This window comes from Vigna umbellata, chromosome 5 (assembly GCF_029865625.1).
Source record: "Vigna umbellata cultivar VRB3 chromosome 5, Vumbellata_1.0, whole genome shotgun sequence".
In the NCBI taxonomy this organism is placed as follows: Eukaryota; Viridiplantae; Streptophyta; class Magnoliopsida; order Fabales; family Fabaceae; genus Vigna; species Vigna umbellata.
Window position 1 is genome coordinate 46,016,234 of NC_142169.1, and position 15,694 is coordinate 46,031,927.

Below are 15,694 nucleotides of genomic sequence, written 5' to 3' on the forward strand. Positions count from 1 at the left end.
GAAGAAGATGCTGCCCTGACTAATCCAGAATGCAGCACCGAATCTAAGAATACATTTCGCATTGCTCAATCCATAACTCAATTATGATTTTTGCATTGGTCAATCCGGAATGTATCCCAAATTCAAAAATGTATTCCAGGACAATATGGAAATCACACCTAAGTTTAGGAAATCTGGAAGACGCACTGATTTGGAAATGCTATCATCGTGTTGCTCTGGGGAGATTTAAAGCACTCAATAGTGTGCTTTCACCTCTCCTTCATTTCCTTTCCCCACCTCTGAGTCTGCTCCTTTTGAGTAACATTGTATACTGTTTGCCTTAATTTATTTTTTGGGTGACATATGTGAGATGTTGCTCTATTACCAAATAAAAATATATGATAAACCCTATCTAAGATTTACGATGCAACCTTTCAGCAAGAAGGATAAGAACTTAGGAATTCAACGATTCAATGTAAGTTCGGTCATTCATCATTAGCGTAATAACAACATTGTAATTAAGACAACGTCTAAGAGACCGATTGCTTTTATTTGAATCAATGAACGGTAAACAGCAACATCCAAAAGAAACAAGTATTCCATCATTACACAGTAACAACTAGCTCAAAGACAGGCTTACAAAAAGATGGTACAGCATCGAAAATTTGCACATTGCTTCTCTTTCCTTCATTGTAATATTTTGCTGGCAATTGGAAAGGTCGGAGTTACATCAACAGGTACCTAGGGTACATACACGATACAATATATCCGGAATTAGTTTCTGTATGCACAAACAGACTATACCAGCAGAATTAAGAGTCTAATAAAAATCATTATAAGATTTTAATAATACGATCAAGAAGATTTAGCTTAGTGTTTGTAATTTAATTTCCAGGTCCTCACAGTTTTTCTTTTTCCTATATACTTCTAGTCGAGATAGACTAGGCCATGATATTCTTATTGTCAAACAATAGCCAGCCATATTTAAGCTCTAAAATGCAAATCTTCGTTATTCACATATAAAATGCATAAAGTACAGACAAGCTGTAAGTGGATGAAAACTTATAAGAAGCAGCTTTTGGCATACTACAGCCGGGTCATGAAGTGAGATGCTCAAATGTTTCTCTTGGGATGAGGGAAACTGTTAGGTTCCTTTCTAAGAACCTTTCTCAATTATACTAAAGGGCACTCAACACACCCACACCAAGAAGAAAGAATGAAATATTCTTGTATTGATAGCAAAAGAATACAGAGTATGTGAATTGTGAGAGCTTAACCTCCCCCTCAGGAATTGGGCGGAGTTGATGTAATTCTGGGGGCAGAATGGCTAGCCAAGCTGGGTGAAGTAACCCTGAATTGAAGGGAATTGACCATGGTGTTCGGTCAAGAAGGGAGGAAGGTGACCATAAAGGGGAACCCTACTTTAGCTCGAAGATTGGTTGAACCACGAGCCTTGTTCAAAATGACAAAAATGGAAGCTTGGATGTTAGTGTGGGAGCTAGGGTGTACAGGGAAGAGCGAGGAAGGAGAGCAGTTCGGTCAGGGATTGACAGAGGAGCAGAATCAGGCAATGGATCAGATTTTAGATCAGTACTCAAGGGTATTCAACGAGATCATAGGATTACCTCCCGACAGAGTCATGGTACACCGGATACCTCTCAAGGAGGGAGCGGACCCAATAAATGTGAGACCATATAGATACCCCCATGTGATGAAAGGAAAAATCGAGAAGCAGGTGACGAAGATGCTTAAGACAGGGATCATCCGACTGAGCACCAGTCCATACTCAAGTCCAGTTATATTAGTTAAGAAGAAGGATGACAGTTGGAGGTTTTGTGTGGACTATAGAGCTTTGAACCGAGCACTGTACCTGACAAGTTTCCCATCCCGGTGATAGGTATTTCTCTAAAGTGGATTTGAAGGCAGGATACCACCAGATTCAAATGAGGGAAGGGGATATTGAGAAAAGGCCTTTAGGACTCACCAAGGCCATTATGAGTTCATGGTGATGTCGTTCGGTCTTACTAACGCACCAACAACCTTCCAGAGTGCTATGAACAGTATGATGCAACTCTACTTGCGGAAATTCGTGTTAGTATTCATTGATGACATATTGGTGTATAGCCGATCTTGAGAGGAGCATTTGAAGCATGTCGGGTTAATGTTGAGGAAGCTGGAGGAGATCAGTTGGGTGGCTAATAGGAAGAAATGTGAGTTTGGTAGGATCCAAATAAGATATCTAGGACATTTGATCTCGGAAAAGGGGGTGGAGATGGATCAAGATAAAGTGAGGACTGTGATGGATTGGGAAAATCCCAAGACGTTGAAGGCTTTAAGGGGGTTTCTGGGACTAACGGGGTACTATAGGCGTTTCGTGAAGGATTATGGGAAGATCGCCAAGCCATTGACCGAATTGCTTAAGAAGGGGCAGTTTACATGGACCAAACAAGCTGATGTAGCCATGACTAGATTGAAGGAGGCCGTTACTACTGCACTAGAATTGATTCTACTTGACTTTAACCAACCTTTCCATATTAAGTGTGATGCATCGAGAGGAGGAGTAGGAGTCGTTCTCACACAAGGAAAAGGGCTTTCTTCAACAAGGCTTTATCGGAGGGATCGTTGAACAAATCGATATACGAGAAAGAACTAATGGCTTTGGTAATGGCTATACAGCACTGGAGACCTTATCTATTGGGTCAAAGATTTGTAGTTCACACTGACCAAAGGAGCCTCCGATACCTATTGGAGCAGCACATCACCATCCAAAATCAGCACATTTGGATCGCAAAGCTCCTAGGGTATGATTTTGAAATTATGTATAAGTCAGGGGTTACCAACAGGGTTGCAGATGCTCTATCTCGAAAAAAGGAGGAATGTACGGAGGATGAGAAGGAATTGAGGCTTGTGTCCAGGCCTTATTGGCAAGACTTTGGAGAGATTCTGAAGGAGGTTGAGGCGGATGAAGCATTGAAAAAGGTGATGGAAGACCTTAAAAGGGACCCCAACTCACACCCATCTTTTACCATGGAGCATGGCAGACTACACTATAAGGGAAGACTTGTGATCTCGACTCAATCAGCCTGGGTACCTAAACTAATAGCTGAGTTCCACATGACTCAAACAGGAGAACATTCAGGGGAATATCAGAAGTATCGCATGATAACTAAATCACTTTATTGGATAGGAATGAAGAAAGCAGTGATTGATTTTGTTGCAAGCTGCCTGGTGTGCCAATAGCATAAGTACCTGTCATCTTCTCCACAGGGGTTGCTGCAACCTTTGCCCATACCCAACACTATTTGGGAGGAAGTAAGCATGGATTTTATAGTGAAGTTGCCCAAATCCCAAGGGTATGATGTTGTATTGGTGGTGGTGGACCGTGAGAGTACCATAGCTGAGGTATTTGTTAAGGAGATTGTCAGGTTGCACGGGGTACCAATGTCTATTGTTAATGATAGAGATCCAGTGTTTTTAAGTATCTTCTGTAAGGAGCTATTTAAAATGTAGGGTACCCAACTACAGATGAGCACTGCTTATCATCCTATCAGACGGCAGACTAAGGTGTTTATCAGGGTGTTGGAGGGTTATCTAAGATGTTTTTGCTCAGAACAACCAAAGGGGTGGAGTTCAGTGCTACCATGGGCTGAGTATTGGTACAATACTAGCTACCAAGAAGCGGTAGGGTGTTCCGTTTGAAACAGTGTATGGGAGATCTCCTCCTTCTCTGCACAGGTTCGTACCAGGGGAAACCTTAGTGGAAGCCGTTGGTCAGGAGCTGCAAACAAGGGACGAAGTGCTGAAACAACTAAAGTTTCACTTGGCACGTGCTCAAGAACTGATGGTGCAATAGGCCAACAAAACAAGGAGATCAGTAGATGTAGAGGTTGGATATTGGGTGTACTTAAAGATCAGATCGCACAGGCAGACTTCTATGTCGACCAAACTACATCCTAAGCTAGCCGCTCGGTATTTTGGACCTTCCCAAGTCACACAGAAGGTCGGAGCGGTGGCCTTTAGGCTCCAATTGCTAGATACCGCACGGATACATCCAATGTTCCATGTATCCCAGTTGAAGAAGGCAGTAGGAAAAAGAAGTGTGGAGAAGGAATTGCCAACAGACTTGCAAGGGGAGGGGCCGTCTTTTAGGCCTATCAGAATTTTGGATAGGAGACAGGTCCAACAAGGGAAGGACGAGGTGCAACAAGTGTTAATAGAATGGCAAGGGGGGGACTGGATGGAGCAACGTGGGAGGATGCAATAACTATCAAAGAGCAATATCTAGATTTCAACCTTGAGGACAAGGTTGATCATCAGGTGGTGGAAGGTATATGAGAGAAAAAGGTATTGGAGAGAAGGAGAAGGCCGAACGGGAGAACGCAGAAGACCAAGCCGATCAGCGGAAAGCGGGAGAGGCCAGGCCGAACGGTGGAAGACGGTGAGGAGTCAAGTTGAACGGCCGAAGGTGGTGAGAGCTCGAGCGGAGCGATGGGAAGCAGCAAAGATCCTGAGTCGATCAGTTGAAGAGTGACTATCCTAACTGGGACAACAGTTAGGACCCCAGTTAGGATAGGCGGGAAATATTTAGTAATAATTATAGTAAATAGAGCTATATCCTAGGGAAATATTTAGTACAAGTTAATTATAGTAATTAAGGCTATATCCTAAGAAAATATTCAGTACAAGTTAATTATACTAATTAGAGCAATATCCTAGGGAAATATTCAGTATAAGTTAATTATAGTAAATAGAACTATATTCTAGGGAAATATTTAATATAAATAAAGCTTAGACGTTAGGGTTGAGGGCAAGCTTTTGATTGTTGAGTTTTGTATATAGGCAGCTAGAGTACTGTGAGGGAGGTTATGCTCCCAGTTATCTTTTTTTACTTATTTTTATTCAGATATTACCATCAATAAAAGAGATTCATTCATCCACTATCATTCGTTCATTGTTCTTTTATGTGTTGTGAGTGTGTGAGAAGTTGTTCTAGTTAGGTTCCGTACTCAGGTACGTAACAATGACCCAAAGGCGACACATTTACAAGTCGTAAACAAAATCCTTCCATATTTGAAGACAAGTCCAGGAAGGATTAGAGTTCTCTACATTTAGAGACTGATGTACTGCTTCAAATGATAAATTGAATAAAAACAGTGCAAAACAGGCTGTCTGCTCTGGTTTTCAAAACAGTGCAACTAACACAGTACTGTGGTTGATTTATACCTGAATAGTCTCCAACTTTTTGAGAGCAACTTTCAGTGGTTCAGACAACACGGAGTATTTCTGGAGAAGTAAACCAGCCGCCTCTTTATCCCCTTTGGCTTGTAGGGTGAGTATCTCCCTGCTCAAGCTTTCAACCGCTCCTTCAATCTTGAGGAAGAAAAACTTAATTAATATCACTCATCTCTGGGAAACAAACTCGGGATGGGGGGACCAAGATAGAACACTAATTTTAAGCCATAATACCTTGGTAAAATCAACAGAAATTGTGCCTTCAGTTTTCCATACAAAGGCTCCTTTCTCATATAACCAATTGAACTGCAATGCTTGTCCCTTTCTGCAAATATGCAGTAGATTAGATGTTAAATTACATCACAACAATAAATCAAGATGAAACTAGGATGTAAAGTTATCAGCGCACCCATGAGCTTCCTCTAAACCAAAACGTACTGAGCGGATGCATCCAGCAAGAAAAGAAACATACATGGACTTCAATAAACTTTCAGAAAGCAAATCCTGGCAAAATCATAGAGAAAATCAATGACATTATCATCTGCTCTAAGATGTCTACAAAACCTAAGAAGCCAAACACACAAAAACAGTGAAACAACTTAGCTACCAAGTGATGAAGACAGACATATAAAGCATAATTAATATTTCTACAAAAGGTGTAAAGCATAGATAATGTCTGATATTAAGTAAATATATTAATTGTACAGTTGTTCAACAGTTGTGTAAATTGTCACTTGAAGAAAATTCCGTTGTCCTACCAAGCCCGAACATGGAAGTTTGCTGGAAGAAAGAGAAGTTTTACACATTTGTGTTCTATAAGTTTGAATAGTCATGTAGCTTAAGAATACAATGTAAGACTTATTGTCCAAAATGGATTTTTCAGGGGGTTTGTTTCATAAAAATTCAGAGATATAGAGTGCATAGCCAAGCTCATGGTTTCCCTTCTTGTTCCTGTTCCTTTTACAGGTTTTCTCATAGTTAGGACGACTCCTGATAATGTATTTATTTTCCCTCAACATATTTCCCTTTTTAATCCTGTGAGAAAATAAAAGAGTATAATAATTAACCTGGGAGATTAAAAACCTCAATGCCCAAAGGCCAACTATATCAGCCTTTGCTTCTTCCACAGCGGAGTAAAATTCTTGTAATTCCTGCATCAAAAGGAAAGATATTGCAGTAATCATAGACAAATAGATAGGTTCAATAAGATATGCACAGAATAATATTCTTCTAAGCTAAAGATGATTCTCATTACGTGATTGATAGAATCCAATGATTACTGAATACAAAAGATTTGAAACATATACCATCTAATAAAAGACAGAGTAGTCAACTTCACCGTGTCATACCATACTACTAAACTGGTGATAACTGTTAAATTTGCCAAACCAATCCCAAAAAGACTGTTTAAGGCTACTTCAAGATGAAATAGGTTACTTGATACGAGCTCTAATGCTGAACCAGGAAGAGACTTCTTAGAATTTGGAATTACGATCTAATTCAACCTCACATAATCATTTTGCATGGTGAAGACAACCGATGATTTAAATTTTTCTTTAAATTATATCTCTATTTAATGTAAGACTACATCAACACCTTTGAGCCTACAACTAAGCATGCCCTCAAAGAGTTCATAAATAAGGCAGCTAGGGCTGACTGCAATTAAGGCTGATTTCCAATAATCCCTCATAATTAGGACTGCAATATCTTGAGTCTCACATTCTTCCATCCATGAAACAGGTTAACTCTATTGATTTAGCTTGTGTAAACTATAGTAAACTCGTTCAAACTAATCTAAACTCACAAGTCCAGTGACGGTTTCGCAAGTTTAGTTTGGTTTCATTTTGGGTGTTGATTTCATGGTTATCTCTAATCTTCATTCATCTGTTAATGCATGTCAAATGTGTCGCAATTGCAGAGGTGGGGAGTTGAAGAAACAATAGTGTCATGCTGCAATAAAGATTGAAACAAAGCAGCAAAAGTGATTTTATTGGCCGTTGCACAAGCTCATTTTTTATATTTCAATTTATTTGTTTGGAAATTGATGCAACAAGCTGAAAGCTTATTGATCTTCAACTAGGCTGGTAGTGTTAAAAATGTTAGAAATATCTTATAATATCATAGAATATTTTAGAGAACCTTAGAAGATCTCTTAGGATTTATTCCTGTACATTTAATAATTAACTTCCTTATTTAATTAGGATATTTATAATTATAGGGATATCTTCTTAGAAACAAATTTATTCAAACTAATTTATATATCATGTATAAAGGAATAAAGTTCCTATAATCTTTTGTATTTACTATAATTTGGCATCTATACAATCTACACAGCCATGGGTGTGAACTACGAGAATAGACAAAGGTTTAGATTGAAGGTTTATGTACGAAGAAATAAGGGGGATAGACAGTTGTAACTGTCTGGGGGTTAAACTGTTGTAAACAGACTATTATATATAGTTTGTACAGGCTTGTTTCTCTTCAGTTTTAGTGTTGTTTTAGACAAAGGGAAGGGAGAGACAGGTCCTCTCAAAAGACCTGGTGTTGTGTGTGCTTGTTTTTACTTTCAGGTGCAGACCAAACTGTCTGGTCTGTGCAAATAAAAAAAAGCTTTCTTGGAGTTCTTTGAGGAAATAATTAAGTCTAAGTACCTATAAGTAACATACCCAAAGACATGACATGGCAGAGTTAACACTATGTGTGAAGAAGGAAAGACGGAAAAAATGTGTTTAATTGGAAAATAAAGGAAAAAAACTTTCCAAACGGCAGAGGATAACCTATTGATGAGATATGTAGACTGCTTCTCCTTAATAGATATTAGAAACATACAACTGGAGGACTCTCACAACTTCACGGAGAGGATGATTCCTACTTTTCGCAATCCCATTTTGATGAGAATGTAATTTGCATGATTTTTATCAGTAAAATCAATTCCTTGTTCCCCTGCATTTTACAAGTTGGTATTACTATTAGAGGACCTAACCAGGAGCTCTATTTTTCTTGTTGCACAACAAATAAACAACCACACACCACCACTATCCATCTTGTCATTATAGTTAACGGTGGTGAAAGTCAAAGAAGTGCACCTCATGCAATCAATTGCATCATTTAAGGAGCCCCCACATGTCGTCACCAATACCAATGTGTGTAATTCATGCACTTAGTTCCGAAAACACCCCCCACTTATTGTGGGCTGAGGGAGAGTCTCTGAAAAACCTCGAGTTTGTTCTGAAGGGCAGTGTCTTTTTGAATTTGTCTCAGCTTTGAGTACATATGAGATTTTCAATTCTCTTACCAAACAGGTTCTCTTTTCTAAAAGATCTGGCATATTTTTATGTTTTTTTTTAATATCAAAGGTGAAATACATTCCTCTCGGTCCTAATGATCTTCAATGTAGTGAGTATTTACGAATTTGATGACCAAATTATTTGCAATGGACGTAGTACATTCAGAGGATCTCAAGGGACTGTCATGATTAGATCACATCGATGGTGGAGGAATTAGGATTAGTTGAATCTACTTTAGGTAGTTGGGATAGTGAAGACTCATTGATTATGACTTGCAGGCATTCCATGGTTCTCCAGATAGGTAGAAACTTTATGGTCTTTTCCTCCACTAAAGAAATATAGGGATGCTTTAAACTATTCTTGCCCATCAAAGAAATTTTTTTCTGTTATGACATTGAGACCAGAGTCTTCAATACAACAGAGGGATCTCTCTCCTTATCAAAATATTATGAAATTTTTGAATGGGTTGTGGATCAAACTAGAACAATACCAAAATGTGAAAATGTGTAAATTGAAGACATGGAAAGAGGAAGAATCTTCAAATTCCTACATAGGTTGAACCATGAGTATAACCCAATTAGGGTACAAACTTAAGGAGAGAAAAATTGCCATCACTACTAGAAGTTTTTTAATTGTAAGGGGAGAAGAAACTCAACAGGTTTTCATGCTTAATGGAGGAATCTTCAACACAAGCTCAACCATGATAATAAGAAAGAGGTCCACAAGCCATTAAATGCTAGAAAGAAGTCCTCTAAAAATTGTGTTAACTGCCACATCATCTTTTAAAAGCTAATAGAGCTCTTCTTTTATATATGTTTGTTCCCAATCCTATGGGTGACAAATTCTGTTAATTGCCGTATACTCCATTAATAGATAATCCACTTGTATCTTAGACCCAATAAATCCTGTTAAGTCTATATTGTTTTGTGTTCCCTCTTCTTCCCAAAAATCAAGTCTATCTTGTCAATCTTTTGGTGTGTTGTTTTTGTTCATTCTCATAATCATTTATGTAATTAATTAGATATATAGGGCTCTCAAATGTGTAAAAGGGGATAACCCTTGCAAATGGATCTAAAACTTCTTCCAAAGGAGTCGGTCATGTTTCTTTGTCTCCCTCCCTCAATCTCAACTCAGTCCTTTTTGTTCCTAATTGTCCTTTTTGTTCCTAATTGTCCTTTTAATTTAATTTCCTTAAGCCAGTTGACTAAAATGTTAAATTGTTCAATAACCTTTGATCATAAATCTTTTGTTATACAGGAGCGTGGTTCGGGGAGACAGATTGGAGAAGGATATGAAGCTGGCGGATTATACCATTTTGGATCTCGTCCAAGGGTGTCGTGTGTTGCTGCTCCTAATCCTAAAGTGCTACATGATCGACTTGGCCATCCTCATTTGTCCAAATTAAAAAAGATGTGTCCTGAACTTAGTGGTCTCCAAACCTTAGAATGTGAGTCATGTCAATTAGGAAAACATGTTAGATCTTCCTTTCCTAAAAGGTCTCAATCAATATGTAATTCTCGTTTTTCCATCATCCATTCTGATATATGGGGACCTAGTCGTATCTCCTCCTTTGGTTTTAGATATTTTGTTACCTTTATTGATGAATATTCAAGATGTACTTGGGTTTATCTTATGAAAAATCGTTCTGAATTGTTAGCTATCTTTACATCCTTTTTGAATGAAATCAAGAATCAATTTGGTGAAGTAATAAAAATATTAAGAAGTGATAATGCAAAAGAGTATTTCTCATCCTCCTTTTCTGCCATCTTGAGTTCCCATGGTATCTTACGTCAGTCTACTTGTCCTCATACACCACAGCAAAATGGTATAGCAGAACGAAAAAATAGACACTTGGTTGAAACTGCTCGTACCCTTTTGCTTGGTGCCCATATTCCTGTCCATCACTGGGGGATGCCATTTTAACTGCATGTTATCTTATTAATAGGATGCCCTCCTCCTCTCTTGATAATAAAGTCCCTTTCTCCATTTTGTTTCCTAATGATCCTCTCTTTCATACATCTCCCTGAGTGTTTGGCTGTGTATGTTTTGTTCATGACATGTCTCCAGGTCTAGACAAACTCTCCGCTCGCGCTCTCAAATGTGTCTTCTTAGGCTATTCTCGACTTCAAAAAGGATATCGGTGTTACTCTCCTGAAACTAAGAAGTATTACATGTCTGCCAATGTCACTGTTAGGATATTTATCCTATTTTATCATGATTATATTGTGTCTAGGGTTACCCTATTTATCATGTATTTGTGTATCAATTTATTCTTATAAATAGAAGATTGTGAGAGGGATCAATTAAGCCCTCAAGAATTATTTCTTTTCAATCTTAAGTTGGTATCAGAGCGGGTCGATCCCGCTCTGGTTTCTGTCTCGTAATATATATCTGTCCGGCGCCATAGTTCTTCGTCGCCCGCCGCTGCCCGCCGCTGCCCGCCGCTGCCCGCCGCCGGCCACCGTCAACCGCCGGCCACCGTCGCCGCCGCCGGCCACCGTCCGGCCACCGTCAACCGCCGGTCACCGTCGCCGCCGCCGGCCACCGTCGTCCGTCGCCGGCCGCCGTTCACCGCCCGCCGTTGCCGGCCACCGTCGTCCATCACTGTCACAGTTTCCTTCGTCTAAACCCTTAGGGTTTTCTTGTTCCTCGCTAGTACTATTTGTCTTCTTCAGAGATGGCGTCTGGCAGTACTCTTTCCTTCTCTGGAAGTCCATCAATTACCTCCGAGAAGCTAAATGGAAAAAATTATCTATCATGGTCTGCTGCTGTTGAAATGTGGTTCCTTGGCCAAGGGCATTATGACCACCTTGAGCGAGATGGAAGCCATGTGCCTACTGAAAAAGCTGATCAGTGGAAACAAGCAGATTTCCAGTTGTGTACCCTGTTATGGCAATCAGTGGAACCCAAACTTCTTGTATCTTTGAGGGCTTTCAAAACTTGTCACTCCTTTTGGAAGAAAGCCCAAAGCATTTATGCCAACGATATTCAACGTCTCTATGACACTACGAACAAGCTTGCATCTCTTAAAATGGCAGACCATGATATGGTGTCCTTCATGGCTGAAGCCCAATCTGCTATCGAAGAACTTAGGATGTTTTTGGAAGTAGATCCATTAGAGGATATCAAGAAGAAACTAGACAAATTTTACATGGTGTTGATCCTTCGTGCCCTACATCCCGATTTTGATCATCTCAGAGATCAACTTCTAACTAGTCATGAGGTTCCCTCTATGGAAACATTGACCACTCGCCTTCTGCGTGTCCCGGTATCTCAAACTCAAGAAGCGCATGAACTAGTGGAACCATCTGTCATGGTTGCCACACGAGGAAGAGGAGGACGTGGCACTAGAGGAGGAGGACGAGGAGGTCGGGGACGTACTCAATGCACATATTGTAAAAGGATGGGTCATACTCAAGAGAATTGCTACTCCTTACATGGTTTCCCTTCCAAAACCGCCAATATTTCGAAGACTGAAACTTCCACTTCGAAAACTGAAACCTCCACTTCTATGTTTTCTGAGGATGAATATCAAGAGTATTTAAGGTTAAAGTCTAACAGCTTGGCACAACCATCTCAATCTCCCAATACATCAACAGCCTGCGTTTCTCAATCTATGGAATGTCAAAATTCATGGGTAATTGACTCAGGTGCTTCTGATCACATTTCTGGTAATACCTCTTTGTTCTCATCTATTTCCTTTCGAGAAAAACCTCATTTCATAACCCTTGCAAATGGATCTAAAACTTCTTCCAAAGGAGTCGGTCATGTTTCTTTGTCTCCCTCCCTCAATCTCAACTCAGTCCTTTTTGTCCCTAATTGTCCTTTTAATTTAATTTCCTTAAGCCAGTTGACTAAAATGTTAAATTGTTCAATAACCTTTGATCATAAATCTTTTGTTATACAGGAGCGTGGTTCGGGGAGACAGATTGGAGAAGGATATGAAGCTGGCGGATTATACCATTTTGGATCTCGTCCAAGGGTGTCTTGTGTTGCTGCTCCTAATCCTAAAGTGCTACATGATCGACTTGGCCATCCTCATTTGTCCAAATTAAAAAAGATGTGTCCTGAACTTAGTGGTCTCCAAACTTTAGAATGTGAGTCATGTCAATTAGGAAAACATGTTAGATCTTCCTTTCCTAAAAGGTCTCAATCAATATGTAATTCTAGTTTTTCCATCATCCATTCTGATATATGGGGACCTAGTCGTATCTCCTCCTTTGGTTTTAGATATTTTGTTACCTTTATTGATGAATATTCAAGATGTACTTGGGTTTATCTTATGAAAAATCGTTCTGAATTGTTAGTTATCTTTACATCCTTTTTGAATGAAATCAAGAATCAATTTGGTCAAGTAATCAAAATATTAAGAACTGATAATGCAAAAGAGTATTTCTCATCCTCCTTTTTCTGCCATCTTGAGTTCCCATGGTCTTGATATATTACAAGAAACAGGCATGATTGATTGTAGACCGGTAGACAGTCCCATGGACCCAAACCAGAAATTAAGGACAGAAGAAGGTGAATTATTCTCCAATCCAGAGAGGTATAGGAGGCTGGTTGGCAAACTGATTTATCTCACTATTACAAGGCCAGATCTATCCTTTGCAGTTGGAGTGGTTAGTCAGTTCATGCAGGCTCCATGTGTTGACCATTGGAATGCTCTCATTCGCATTCTAAGGTATGTAAAGAAGGCTCCCGGGCAAGGATTGTTATATGAAGATAAAGGAAGCATTCATGTCTCTGGGTATTGTGATGCAGATTGGGCAGGTTCACCTATTGATAGACGGTCTACAACAGGATATTGTGTTTTTCTGGGAGGAAACATTATTTCATGGAAAAGTAAGAAACAGAATGTAGTAGCTCGATCAACCGCGGAAGCCGAGTATAGGGCAATGGCATCATTAACATGTGAACTTATATGGGTGAAACAATTCCTTCAAGAGCTTAAATTTTGTGACATCCATACTATGAAGATGTATTGCGACAATCAAGCTGCTCTCCACATTGCATCAAATCCAGTGTTTCACGAGAGGACTAAACATATAGAAATTGATTGTCATTTTGTTCGTGAAAAGTTGTTGACCAAAGAAATATGTACTGAGTTTATTGGGTCAAACGATCAACTCGCAGATGTATTGACTAAGTCATTAAGGGGTCCTCGGATTGAGTTTATTTGTTCCAAGCTTGGTACATACAATTTGTATGCTCCAGCTTGAGGGGGAGTGTTAGGATATTTATCCTATTTTATCATCATTATAGTGTGTCAAGGGTTACCCTATTTATCATGATTATATTGTGTCTAGGATTACCCTATTTATCATGATTATATTGTGTCTAGGGTTACCCTATTTATCATGTATTTGTGTATCAATTTATTCTTATAAATAGAAGATTGTGAGAGGGATCAATTAAGCCCTCAAGAATTATTTCTTTTCAATCTTAAGTGTCACATTCTTTGAACAGACTCCTTACTTCTCTCCATCTGTTCAGGATGTTTCTATCCTCCAGCAGGTCCTTCCTATTCCAATGGCTGAGTCAAATAGCTCCACTGTCTCTGTCATTCCAAGTCTTGATCACAATCCTTCTACACCTGTTTCTTCACATACTGAGATCATCCCACACAGGGCCCCAATGGATAGTCCACCTCCCCAAGACAATGGTGAATCTCTTACATCAGATTCTTCTCCCTCGTCACCTCCTCCCACGCCTCCTGGTGCAAATGATTTAGCATGGCCTATTGCCCTCAGAAAAGGTACTCGTTCCACTCGGAACCCTCATCCCATTTATAATTTTCTAAGCTATCATCGATTGTCGCCCTCCTATTTTTCTCTTTTATCCTCAGTGTCCTCTGTTGTTATACCCAAGAATGTGAAAGAAGCACTTGATCATCCTGAATGGCGACAAGCTATGATTGCAGAAATGCAGGCTCTTGACCACAGTAATACTTGGGAGTTGGTGCCCCTTCCCCCAGGAAAAAAGGCGATTGGTTGTCGATGGGTGTATGCAGTTAAAGTTGGCCCTGATGGTGAAATTGATCGGCTCAAAGCTCGACTTGTTGCAAAAGGTTACACTCAGGTTTATGGTCTTGATTATTGTGACACTTTCTCTCCTGTAGCCAAGATGACTACTATTCGTCTCTTCTTTGCCATGGCAGCAATTCGTCACTGGCCACTTCATCAATTGGATATCAAGAATGCCTTCCTACATGGTGATCTTGAGGAAGAAGTTTATATGGAGCAACCTCCTGGGTTTGTTGCTCAGGGGGAGTCTGGTATGGTATGCAAATTGCATCGATCTCTATATGGCCTCAAGCAATCCCCACGTGCTTGGTTTGGAAAGTTTAGCTCCATTGTTCAAAAATTTGGGCTAAAACGTAGTGAAGCAGACCATTCAGTTTTTTATTGTCATTCTTCTCTCGGGAAATGTGTTTACTTAATAGTATATGTTGATGATATTGTCATTACAGGAAATGATGCTGTTGGAATATCTCAACTAAAAGAGTACTTGTGTAGACATTTTCAAACCAAGGATCTTGGAAGTCTCAAATACTTCTTAGGCATTGAAGTAGCGCAATCAAAAGATGGAGTTGTAATATCCCAAAGGAAGTATGCTCTTGATATATTACAAGAAACAGGCATGATTGATTGTAGACCGGTAGACAGTCCCATGGACCCAAACCAGAAATTAAGGACAGAAGAAGGTGAATTATTCTCCGATCCAGAGAGGTATAGGAGGCTAGTTGGCAAACTGATTTATCTCACTATTACAAGGCCAGATCTATCCTTTGCAGTTGGAGTGGTTAGTCAGTTCATGCAGGCTCCATGTGTTAACCATTGGAATGCTCTCATTCGCATTCTAAGATATGTAAAGAAGGCTCCCGGGCAAGGATTGTTATATGAAGATAAAGGAAGCATTCATGTCTCTGGGTATTGTGATGCAGATTGGGCAGGATCACCTATTGATAGACGGTCTACAACAGGATATTGTGTTTTTCTGGGAGGAAACATTATTTCATGGAAAAGTAAGAAACAGAATGTAGTAGCCCGATCAACCGCGGAAGCCGAGTATAGGGCAATGGCATCATTAACATGTGAACTTATATGGGTGAAACAATTCCTTCAAGAGGTTAAATTTTGTGACATCCATACTATGAAGATGTATTGCGACAATCAAGCTGCTCTCCACATTGCATC

The 15,694-nt window shown here is 39.6% G+C and overlaps 1 protein-coding gene across 2 annotated transcripts in view; it reads right to left on the reverse strand.

Annotated features, from left to right (window-relative positions):
* Window positions 1-411: 411 nt before the first annotated feature.
* The window catches only part of LOC124822312 (nudix hydrolase 3), a 42,429-nt gene continuing 27,146 nt past the window's right edge, over window positions 412-15,694 (reverse strand). For both annotated transcript variants that reach the window (XM_088115258.1, XM_088115259.1), the window contains 5 exons: window positions 6,279-6,362; window positions 5,621-5,715; window positions 5,446-5,536; window positions 5,203-5,349; window positions 412-720 (listed from right to left, as the gene is read on the reverse strand). In XM_088115258.1, coding sequence (XP_087971384.1) covers window positions 667-720; window positions 5,203-5,349; window positions 5,446-5,536; window positions 5,621-5,715; window positions 6,279-6,362 — 471 coding nt within the window. In that variant the 3' untranslated portion in view covers window positions 412-666. The remainder of the gene's footprint in view (window positions 721-5,202; window positions 5,350-5,445; window positions 5,537-5,620; window positions 5,716-6,278; window positions 6,363-15,694) is intronic.